This window comes from Onychomys torridus, chromosome 5 (genome assembly GCF_903995425.1).
Source record: "Onychomys torridus chromosome 5, mOncTor1.1, whole genome shotgun sequence".
Taxonomy (NCBI): domain Eukaryota; kingdom Metazoa; phylum Chordata; class Mammalia; order Rodentia; family Cricetidae; genus Onychomys; species Onychomys torridus.
The window spans coordinates 98497008-98507943 of NC_050447.1; the positions used below are offsets into that span (position 1 = coordinate 98497008).

Genomic DNA, 10936 nt, shown 5'->3' on the forward strand with positions numbered 1-10936 from the left:
TTCACCATTTGAAACAGCGGTTTGATGAATCATGTCTGTACCTCTTCGAAGGTTCTCTGTTCTTTTCTTAGGGTGAGTTCTTGAGTGTGCCATTAATGAGTCTAGTTCAGCAGTTGGCCAGATCATTCTTCAGGAAGCAGGTTCACCTTCCTACATCTAAGGAGACGTGGTCACTTTCGCTAACACTCTACCTGATGCTGTTGTGTGTCTTGTATGAATGTAACTTTCACTAATTAGAATGCCTTAAAGTGGGGCTTATCATAAAATGGCAGATGGCCATCATATTCTAAGGGACCCTGAGAACTCTCAGATATACCAGCAACTGAAACGGCAGGGCAACATGTTTTCTGGGGGGAGCTGAGACCAGGCACCAAAGAAACCCTGGCCGGGCAAGAGGCATTGACCTTTGAAGCCCTTGTCTCTCTGTTGTGTTCCTTGCAGATTTTGGAATCATTTTCAGATAAAACTCCCTCTAACCCCGCCCAACTGGAGGTCTTTCCTGATGCACTGTGGTTAGACCAGACCTGGCCTGTCCCAGGTAAGCACTTAGCCATGTATCCTGTGGCATTCGCTTTTTTACCAAAATTCCAGCAAACCTAACTTCCAGGGGATCACGGAATAGAGATTGCATGAAAACATTGAGGTGTAAAAATTAAGTGTGTAAGACAACTAGTGAAAGCCCTCCTCGGAGTCCACAGGCTCCTTGGGAGGATGGAGGTGACACACAGACACTGGGGGGGGGGGGGGGAGGTGACACACAGACACTGGGGGGGGTGGAGGTGACACACAGACACTGGGGGGGGGGAGGTGACACACAGACACTGTGGGGGAGGGGTGGAGGTGACACACAGACACTGTGGGGGAGGGGTGGAGGTGACACAGACACTGTGGGGGAGGGGTGGAGGTGACACACAGACACTGTGGGGGGGTGGAGGTGACACACAGACACTGGGAGGGAGGGGGGGAGGTGACACACAGACACTGTTTCAGAAAGAAGTCCTGAACACAAAAGGAGACACAGCCACACCACTGGGTAAGAGAACTGCTAAAGAAGTGGGTGAGACGCAGCCTGGGATCAGCTTTTGTGGTGCCCATCAGAGCTGCCCTTTCCACAGCCAGGCATAGAGTCTTGGTAGGTGTGTTACAAAGCTTGTTCTCACCTGCATGTGACCCACAGGACCACACGCTACGGAAATGACCCTTTTCTTGATTCACACATTTGTATTCATTGACTCCACCAACAGCTACTCCTTCATATTTATTATACAATGCTAATAGTTGCCCCCCCCCCCCGACATATTCTATCTCTTCAAAGTACAGTGTCAGAGCTGGAGAGCTGACTCAGTTGGTCAAGTGTCTCACAGGTATGAGAACAGAGTTAATCCCCAGCACCCATGTGAAAAGGCAGGCTTGGTGGAGCCTGCTTGTAACTCCAGTGTGGGAGCAATGAAGACAGCCAGAACACTGGGGCTTACTGGCCAGCCAGCCTAACCCAATCAGTTGGCTTCAGCCAGTGAGCCATCCGGTCTCAAAACAAGGTAGACGTCTCTTGAGGAAGATACCTGATATTGACCTCTGGCACATGCACGCACAAGTTCATGCACATACATGTAAAGTAGACAGCATTGTATAATGGCCCCAATGCTATATAGCATAGCTCCCCACCATACCCTATAGGTGATGTATAGTCAAGGAGGAAAAGAACACATCTCTTTTTGTCTTATACAATCAGTGTAGCTCGATTCTTAAAAATAGGCGTCAGTGGGCTGGAGAGATGGCTCAGAGGTTAAGAGCACTGGCTGCTCTTCCAGAGATCATGAGTTCAACTCCTAGCAACCATGTGGTGACTCACAACCATTTATAATGAGATCTGGTGCCCTCTTCTGGCCTGCAGGCATACGTGCAGGAAAAAACACTTTATACATAACAAGTAAATCTAAAAAAAAAAAAAAAAAAAAAAAAAGTAAAATAGGCATCAGTGTGTTCTCCAGTCAGAGTAAGAACCAAGTCAGAACATTGAGTTTTATGGTGCCTGTGTTAGTTTCACACAGGGCATTGGGCTGGCTCTTCTCAGGTGTGAGTCTAAGCAAGGGAGACAGAAAATCTACACACTAGATGCTGAGCAGAGAAAGGTTGCTTTGAGATGAGCAGGAGGAGCACCGGACCAGGGGCTGGGAGCCTGGGAGAGCAGATGCAGGAAGAAGGACCTGTAAGAAGTAATACTCTGTGTCAAAGAACCAGGGGCCGGTGAGGCTCAGTTGTGGAGCACTTGCTTAGCACACTTGAGACTCTGGATTTGACCTCCAGCGCCAAGAAAAGTAAAATGTCAAGGAATGTTTTGAATAGGTTCTAAAGAAGGGGCAAGATGGCAGAAAGAACATTCTTGTTAGAAGGGATGGGTGAAGTTAGAAGGCAGGAAAAGGTAAAGTGAGTCTGAGCAATGGTATGACCTCGCAGTGTGGTGGAGGGGACAATGGGGGGACAGGGGACAGATTAAGAGGGCTCAGTGAAGGCAACACACAGCTCCACAGTAGTTAAAGTAGGAGATTTGGAAGGTCAGTAGACAGCACCAAGGCCCTAGAGACGGAGCTGTTCTGAAATACAAGCTCAAGGTGCAGATGTGTCCGTGGCTGGATGAGGTGGAGCCAAGCCTCAGGCATGCGAGCCAAGCCTCTGAGCACACTGAAGTTGACTTATCAGGATCCTAGTTTGCTCTCCTTTGCTGTGATAAACTCCATGACCAAAAGCAACTTGGGAACAAAGGGTGTGCATCATCTTACAGCTTATAGTCCTGTCCTGCATGAAAGGAAGTCGAGGCAGGAACCTGGAGGCAGGAACCAACATGGAGGCCACGGAGGACACTGCTTCCTGGCTTGCTCTCCATGGCTTGCTCGGCCTGCCTTCTTATACACCCCGGGACCACTGCCTAGGAGCGGCACCTCCCAAGGTGGGCTGAACCCTTCCACATCCATCAGTAATCAGGAAAGTGCCCTACAGACACATCCACAGGACAGTTTGATGAAAGCAATTGCCCAATTGAGATTCCTTCTCCCCAGATATGTCTAGGTTTGTATCAAGTTGGGAAAAAACAAAAACAAAAACAAAAAAACCAGTACATCAGGGAAGCAATAAAGTGTAGTTGTCGGTACCTCATACTTGTGTGCTATATGGCCGTAGGCCAATTGCTGGTTCTCCTCATGCCCCAGGTTTCATCTGAAAGTGATAGCATGCACCACACAGGGGTGCCACAGTGTAAGGCATATCTGGAAGAGTGACAGGCATATGGGTGAACAATCAGAGTCATGTCAACCTCATGCACTGCTCAGGAGAGACATGTGACTCCCAGGAAGAGACTGGGTAAGTCACAAGGTGCTGAAAACAGCTTTGTTTTAGTTCAAGTCCCAGGCTTGGACTCTACCTTACCTCAAAGCCACCAGCACAGCTTGAACTGAAGAGTAAGAACGTACCGCCATGTAGGAGGGAACGGAAAGTGATTATAATGAGACACACACACACACCAACCGTGGGTTAGCTGCAGTTCTCATGGCTGTGAGAAAATACAGAAGCAACTGAGGATGGGAGGGTTTGTGTTAGCTCACAGTGGGAGGGGACAGACAGTCGTGGGAGGGGAGGAGTGGCAGAAGGAGCAGGGTCTGGCCGCTCATACTGTGTTCACAGCCAGGTAGCAGAGATGAATGCTCAGGCTTTGCTCACTTTCTCCTTTCTTTCCATCTAGGGACCCCAGCCCATAGGATGGCGCTCCCCACATTCGAGGTGGGTCTTCCCGGCTCAGCTGGAACTTTCTGGAAACATTCTTATAGACACACCCACAACTCCCGTTATTCATTGGTAGTGTCTTTCATTGAGCGATGGCAAACAATGCCCAAAATTCAAGAATTTGCTCTTACATCTTGAACACAGCAGTTTATACCAAAGAGGATGTGTTTATATTAGCAATGAGCACTCCATCTGAAAGAGGCTCACACATCTGCCTTTTGTGAATCACTGCATAAGCTATTTTATTGAGGCTGGAGATACGGCTTGGTAGTACAGCTCATGCTTAAAGTGCATGAGACCCTGGGTTCCATCTTCAGTACACCCCAAATTCACCCCATCCACAACTCCTGTGCAAGAAGAACCAAGAAAATCCAGTAAGAATGAGTTCTGTATGGAAAATAAAGCCAAACAAAAGAAAATGTGAGCCCAAGCATAGAAGGAACAGAAGGAGAAAAGGCACAGGATTCCACAGCAGGAAGGAAGGAAGGGAGGAGGCAGAGAAGAGCCGGTAGGGTAGGAGGAGTGGAGGAAAGGACGAGAGACTGGAAGTGGGCAGGAGGAAAGGCTGCTGGGATTTAAGAAGAATGTAAAAACTGCTCTTTTGGTCTTTGATACATTAATCCCACAGACAGCATCATGAAGACTGTTTTCAGAGGGAATTGCTGACACTATCGATTTACCAGACACAGGCCGAGGAGCTGCCCCAAAAGGTCCCACCTCACTGAAATGGAAATGGAAATGACCTTGATTCAGTTATGAAATCTGTCAATTAATGGAGCTTGAGAATTCTAACAGCTAGACAGATCTTTGAGGGATGATACAACATGCCTGTGGGTTTTTACGTCTATTTTTGATTTAAGAAGTTATGATTATTTCAGATGTACTAATTGGTTTGTAAGAACCTATAATTGGTATCCAAGGTTCTACTTTGCATGTGGTTTTCTAATATCGCTTCATACAGTGACAATCAAGTGTTCTTTCTGTCACCTACCTCTTGAATGTGACCTCAGATTGTTTCCTAACTCCAATCAATGGAAGACTGGCTGTCTCCTTCTCACTAAAATCAACAACACAGATGGATGATAGATCGTTCTTGTTTATTTCACTCTAGGGAAAATAAAATTTCTTAGAAGTCAGAAATTGGACCTTGTGATTTATACTGTATAGTAAGTTATCGTTGCTACTAAAATTATGTAATGTTTATCCAAAGAGATGTTCAAATGTATATTATGGGCAAATAAAAGATGATCTTAAACAGCAATTTCTTTTCTCACTCTGTAGCCAGACTGATCTTAAATGTGGCGATCCTGCTTCAGTCTTCCAAGTGCCAGGGTTTCAGGAGTCATCACGCTAGACTAGATCTGTGACTTGGAATAAAAAGACTTGCCTTTCTACTGAACTCTTAGAAACAGTACTTTTAAGGTCATTTGGCTCTCTTCTTGACAACCCAACTAAACATCCCCTAGGCCCTCTGGTGTGAGACTTCCTTCCCTCAGGAGACAAACAATGGTGACCCCTCCTTACAATGTCCCAGTGAAACCAGGTAGCATTCCACTCACATTCGCCTAAGGAACCAATGAGTTACTGGCTTTACTTACTAAACAAGGCTGAGGATCTTCTTGCAGGGTCATAGCAGACCCTAAAGCAGCCATACTAAGCAGTCTTCACCCAGCATGGAGGATGACTTCCTTGTAGCTGTATGGGGGTCTCCCATATCTCCCCCTTTCCCTAGCCTTCATCCGACTCTATATAGCTAGCACCTTCCGAGACCCAGAGGCAGGGTGCAGTTAAGGCAGAACTATATACAAGTAGCTGGGAGGGGTGGCTGGAATCTAGGTGAGGGTCCAGTGTCCAGCCCCACCCACTCCTCTGAAGAAGCATCAGATGTCTGTTTTGCTTAGAGAACAGTGCCCTCCAATACCCTCCAGTTCACAGACCCAACATCCCTTACTCCTGTCTCATCCCTTCCTGGTTGATCTTCTTGTCTATCCCCAGCAGCACCTGCTCTCTCCTTGCCTAGTATCTCCTGGCTCACTTCCACTACTTGCAGAGAATGCCCTGAAGTTGCCTTTGTCTGTTGCTCTTACATCCACTCTGTTGGCAGATCCAATCATCTGCACCTTTCAAACATGTCTGGTTCTGAGCCCTTCCCTGCTGCTGACATCTGGAGATGAAGCCAAGTGCCGCTCCTCAGGACAGCCATCCTGGGAGGGGCATTGTGGGCTGCACAGCTTAGTGTGAAGTCATCCTATGCTAGGGAAGCCCAGCCGATAAGTTCTCAGTTCATCTGACCACATAAGACCCTAGCTCTGAAGAAACCGTGCCTTAGGGATGGGGGGAGAAATGCCTCTTTGTGTAGACCGTAGACCCCCCAGTGGCCTACTCTGCCCCTGCCCACCTTAAGCTTTGTGCCATCTGACAAAGAAGGCTGGTTTCATTTTGCACAATGGCCAGCAGAGTGGGCTGCAGCTGAGAAGCTCTCAGGTGATAAGTGACAAGGACTTGAAAGTTACTCTGTCACCGTCAACAAAATACCCGAGAACCGCCAACCAGGAGGAATTACTTAGTTTGGCTCAGGGTTTCAGAGAGTTTGGTCCATGGTCACATGGCCCCATGCACTGGGCTGAGTGTCATGGTGGTGGGAGCGTGTTCTGGAAAAGCTTCCTACCTCACTAAAAATCTGAAGTGGGCTGTGACAGGAGGAGACCAGGGCAAGACATAACTGTCAAGGCCAAAGCCCTATCCACCTTCTTCCTCCAATCAAGCAGGGAGTTCCACCACCTTCCAACAGCCCATTCAAATTTTGAATCCAAATTGAATGTAGAAGGCTGAGGCAGGAGGATTTTCATGAAATTGAGGCTGGACTTGGTTACATAATGAGTTCCATGCCAGCAGGTGCTGCATGGAATCCATTGATGAATTAAACCACTCATTAGGCCAGAAGCTTCATAATCTAAGTATATATAAAGCGTGCTTTACTGATCTAGGCATTTGTAATCTAAAGTTGGTAATCAGGATGATCCCTCACTTTTAGGTGGAATCCATGTTGAATCCTCAAGTGACAAGAAAAAGCGCTGTAACAGAGTCCCAAAGACAGTAGAGGATCAGCCGCATGAATTTAAAACAGTATGAAAGAAGCCAACGAAAGCAAAACAATTACCCATGAGGAGAAATGTATTATGGGAAACAAAAGTTTCAGGCTCTTGAGGTTAAATGTCTCCACCCAAAAGTCACATTTCGTTTCAGTCCTCACTGGGAAGTGCTAGGAGATGGACAATGAGGAGAGGACCATTTCTGGGTAAATTGGTTAAGGGATAAGTGGGTTGTCACAGCAGTATCTGTTGTAAAGCAGCTCAAACTGGCATCTTACTCTCTGTCCCTGGTGATAATCTGCCATGCCCTGGCCAACCAGGAGGACTTTACCAGGTACTAAGCCGACACTGACACTGTGACCTCGCTTCTCAAGAACCAGGAGCTTAATTCACCTCTTTTCTTTACGAGGTACTCAGAATGCAAGATGTGTCCCACAGGAAAATGAATGAATGGGTCCCACCCTATGAATAAAGAAGCAAAGTTATAGGGTTATCTCAGTCAAAGTGAAATGGTATTTTGTAAGTACTTTTCATATCTATTAATGAAATTCTCAGAAAAGTCACCCTTCTAGTAATTGTATATGGGAAGGATTGTTCAAAATGAGAGGAGGGGAGAGATAGAGACAGAGAGACAGAGAGAGAGACAGAGACAGAGAGAAAGCAAAGCAATTCCTAATGCTCTTGCCTCTTCCTCAGTGCTAGATTATAAGCATGTGCCACCCATGTGCCACTCACAGGTGCCCTCTTTAAGACAAGGAGCTATGGAGCCATGGAGAAAATACAGTTTTAAATAAGCAGCGCTGGGTGACTGGGGTAAAAAGGGTGGACAGGACAGGGACTCCCTCCTAACCTGGATAGAGGCAGGGGTCTTCTTGACCACGAATGGAACTTGTAACTTCCATAAAAACAAAACCACAGCATTTCTGGGTCATAGCAATTTTTACAAAAGTAAAAATCTGAGCTCTGGAAAGCTTGTACCCACCTCTGGTGACTGTATGGTGTACAGTATCATAGTATGTCCTGACTTCCTAGCAGAGACACTGTAAACAGTAGAACTCACCATGGGGACTCTGGAAATGGCTCCTTCTGTCCCATTGACACAGCCATCAGTCCCCACACAGAAGTCTACAGTGAGCATGGACTCACAGCGTGTTCTGAAAATAAGAAAGTGTGGCCTCCCTTATTGCTCTCCTATATCCAAACTCCCAAGGCATTTATTTATCATCTGTTCATTCATGTATTAATTTGTCTATGTAGCCCAGGCTATCCTGGAACTCCAGCTCCTCCTGTCCCACCCTCTCAAGTGCAGATTCATGTATGGACCACCATACTCCATTTCAAAGCTATTACACATCTCTCTAGAAATTTAAGGTCAGCTTATCTTTGAAAATCATGGGCCAGTGGGACAGCTCAGTGAGTAAAGGCTTGCTGCCAAGCCTGATGACTTGAGTCTCATCCCTGGAACCAACATGGCGGAGGGAAAGAATCAAGTCCTGAAACTTGTCCCCTCCACATGTGTGCCTTGATGCACTCTTGCACATGCGCGCGCACACACACACACACACACACACACACACACACACACACACACCCTTGTCAAAAATCATAAAGACAGTTGAAACAGAAAGTTATTATTAGCAGCTGTTTCCCCATCTACCTGAGCCTAGATGAAGGATCTGAGAGTATGGTAAGGGAAGTGAGGAGGCAGGGACGTCTGCAGAGAAGGCACTGGAGGAGAACACCCACAGACATGGTGTGGGGTGTCTCTAGAGGGAGAGAACCATGGGATCAATATATATATATATCTCAGTGACCAAACCACACTGAGATGCTAAGAGCCTGGGACTCAATCCCTGAGGTTGGACCTTGGCTGTGGGGGTAGTCTAGAATAGAAGTCTCTCACTGAAGAGTGATGAATGGCAGTTACTCAGGCCACACACAGGCAGGTCCTCGGTGGTCACAACTTGGTGCTGGGAACCAAAAGGCTCTGGGGGGGCTACTGGCCTACTCCACGGGGAAGGCTTGGGAACACTGGTTTCAGGCAGCAGAAACAACAGAGCACACGCTGCTCTGTGCAAGGGAGGTGGCCACACAAACAAAAGGCCACATGACCTTCCTTCCGAAACTCCCCTTGGAACTTGGCCTCTTTCCTAATTTGTGGCAAGTGGACACTAAAGCCAGCCATAATGTGGGGCATCCCCATAAACTCTTCATGGGGTCTACACAATCCACATGCTCCAGTGGTTAAGAAGAAGGTAGCTCACTGATGAAGGGCACACTACACAGACATGAAAAATTGAGTTCAGATGCCCAGCACCCAGGCAAAAGCCTGAGGCTCTGGTGTGTGCCTTTAACCCCAACACTCGGGGGGCCTGGGATGTAGGAACAGGAGGAGCCCTGGGGCTCATCAGCAAGCCAAGCTAGCTGAATTGATGAGCTCCGCATTCGGTAAAGGACCCTGTCTTAAAAAATAAAGTGGAAAGTGATTGGGGAAGGCACCTAACGTTGACCTCTGACCTCTCTGCACACAGTCACGTGTACACACACACACACACACACACACACACACACACACACACACACACACACAGGAGTTGTGGAACACCTGTAAGTAATTACAAGTATTTCCACGGATGACCTGGTTTTCCCAGGACTCAGGGCTCATACCTTTCCTGGTCTCTGCTTCTACTGGTGGGTCCACAGCCACCCTCTGGAGGAAAAGAATGCCTGTCCCAAGCTGTGGCGTTTCTTCTCTCCTCCTCCTTCTCCTCTTCTTTGCTGCTCTGACAAACTAGAAAAAATTAAGCTAATCTTTTGATTTCCCTTGCAGACAAATTAGTAGGCTAGCATTTATCATCTTTGAAATATTATATTTTGAAAACTGCCGTGATTTCAACTGGTAATTATTTCAATTGAAAATAATTTCTGTTGTGTAAATAAACACTGGAGACATCTGTATTATGCAGTGTAAATAATAAGAAATATACAAGATAATAAATGTTGCCACCCACCCATTAAAATGATGTAGTTCTTTATTTACTAATCCAGAAAAGGCATGCTGCTAATTTTTCAGAAATTATTCGATAAGAAATCTAACTTTCAGGCCAATTGTGGTGGCCCATGCCTTTAATCCCAGCACTCTGGAGGCAGAGGCAGGAAAGTCTGTGAGTTCCAGGCCAGTCAAGGATCTATGACCTAATTTTTGTGTTAAAATAAGAGACTATTTAATAGTGTAAAGATGTTTCTGTGTGTGTGCATGTGTGTATGTGTGCATGCTTCTCTCTGTGTAGTATATGTGAGCTCACATGCTTGTGTGTGTGTGTGTGTGTGTGTGTGTGTGTGTGTGTGTGTGTGTGCATATGCACATGTCTCTGTGAACACAAGCATGTATGGTCTCAATGGAAGGCGCTTCACTGCAGTGTTCTGTTAACCTGGAACAGAAGTTAGGGGAGGAAGCAAATGGACAACTCTCCACCGTACATTATATGTGTCTACATTATTTAAATGTCTTAGAATGCCTGTGTCTATTTTGTACCTGGTGAAACAAAAATATTAATGCATCCAGTACAGACTTCAAGGCACCACTAACTTACCTGAAATATTTCCATTACCTTTGTCCAGCTTTAGTTCACATTTCTATTTTTACCTACTTAGGTATTTTATTTATACCTACTTAGGCATTTTTTTCATAGTTACATTTTTTTAATAACTAACTACATGTTAAAATAATTCTGGGAAAGCCAGATATGGCACAATGTTTAAGAGCACTTATTGCTCTTGCAGAGGACCTAGGTTCAGTTCCCAGCACCCACATGGTGGCTCAAAACATCTGTAACTCCAGTTGCAAGGGATCTGATGTCTTCTTCTTACCTCTGCAAGTACTAGGAATACATGTGGTGAACATACATGCATATATACATACGTACATGTAGGCAAAACACTCATACACCTAACAGGTATTTTTTTTTTCTCAAGACAGGGTTTCTCTGTGTAGTTTTGGTACCTGTCCTGGATCTTCCTCTGTAGATCAGGCTGGCCTTGAACTCACAGAGATCCACCTGGCTCTG

At 46.2% G+C, this 10936-nt stretch overlaps 1 protein-coding gene across 6 annotated transcripts in view; it reads left to right on the forward strand.

Annotated features, from left to right (window-relative positions):
* Positions 1-5038, forward strand: part of LOC118584085 (cytidine monophosphate-N-acetylneuraminic acid hydroxylase) — a 98507-nt gene extending 93469 nt beyond the window's left edge. For 5 of the 6 annotated variants that reach the window (XM_036188060.1, XM_036188057.1, XM_036188058.1 and 2 more), the window contains 2 exons: positions 442-538; positions 3737-4231. In XM_036188060.1, the coding sequence (XP_036043953.1) occupies positions 442-517 (76 nt within the window). In that variant the 3' untranslated portion in view covers positions 518-538; positions 3737-4231. Of the gene's footprint in view, positions 1-441; positions 539-3736; positions 4232-4405 lie in introns of those variants that run through there. The other variant, XR_004945000.1, reaches the window with a different exon arrangement.
* The last annotated feature ends 5898 nt before the right edge of the window (positions 5039-10936 follow it).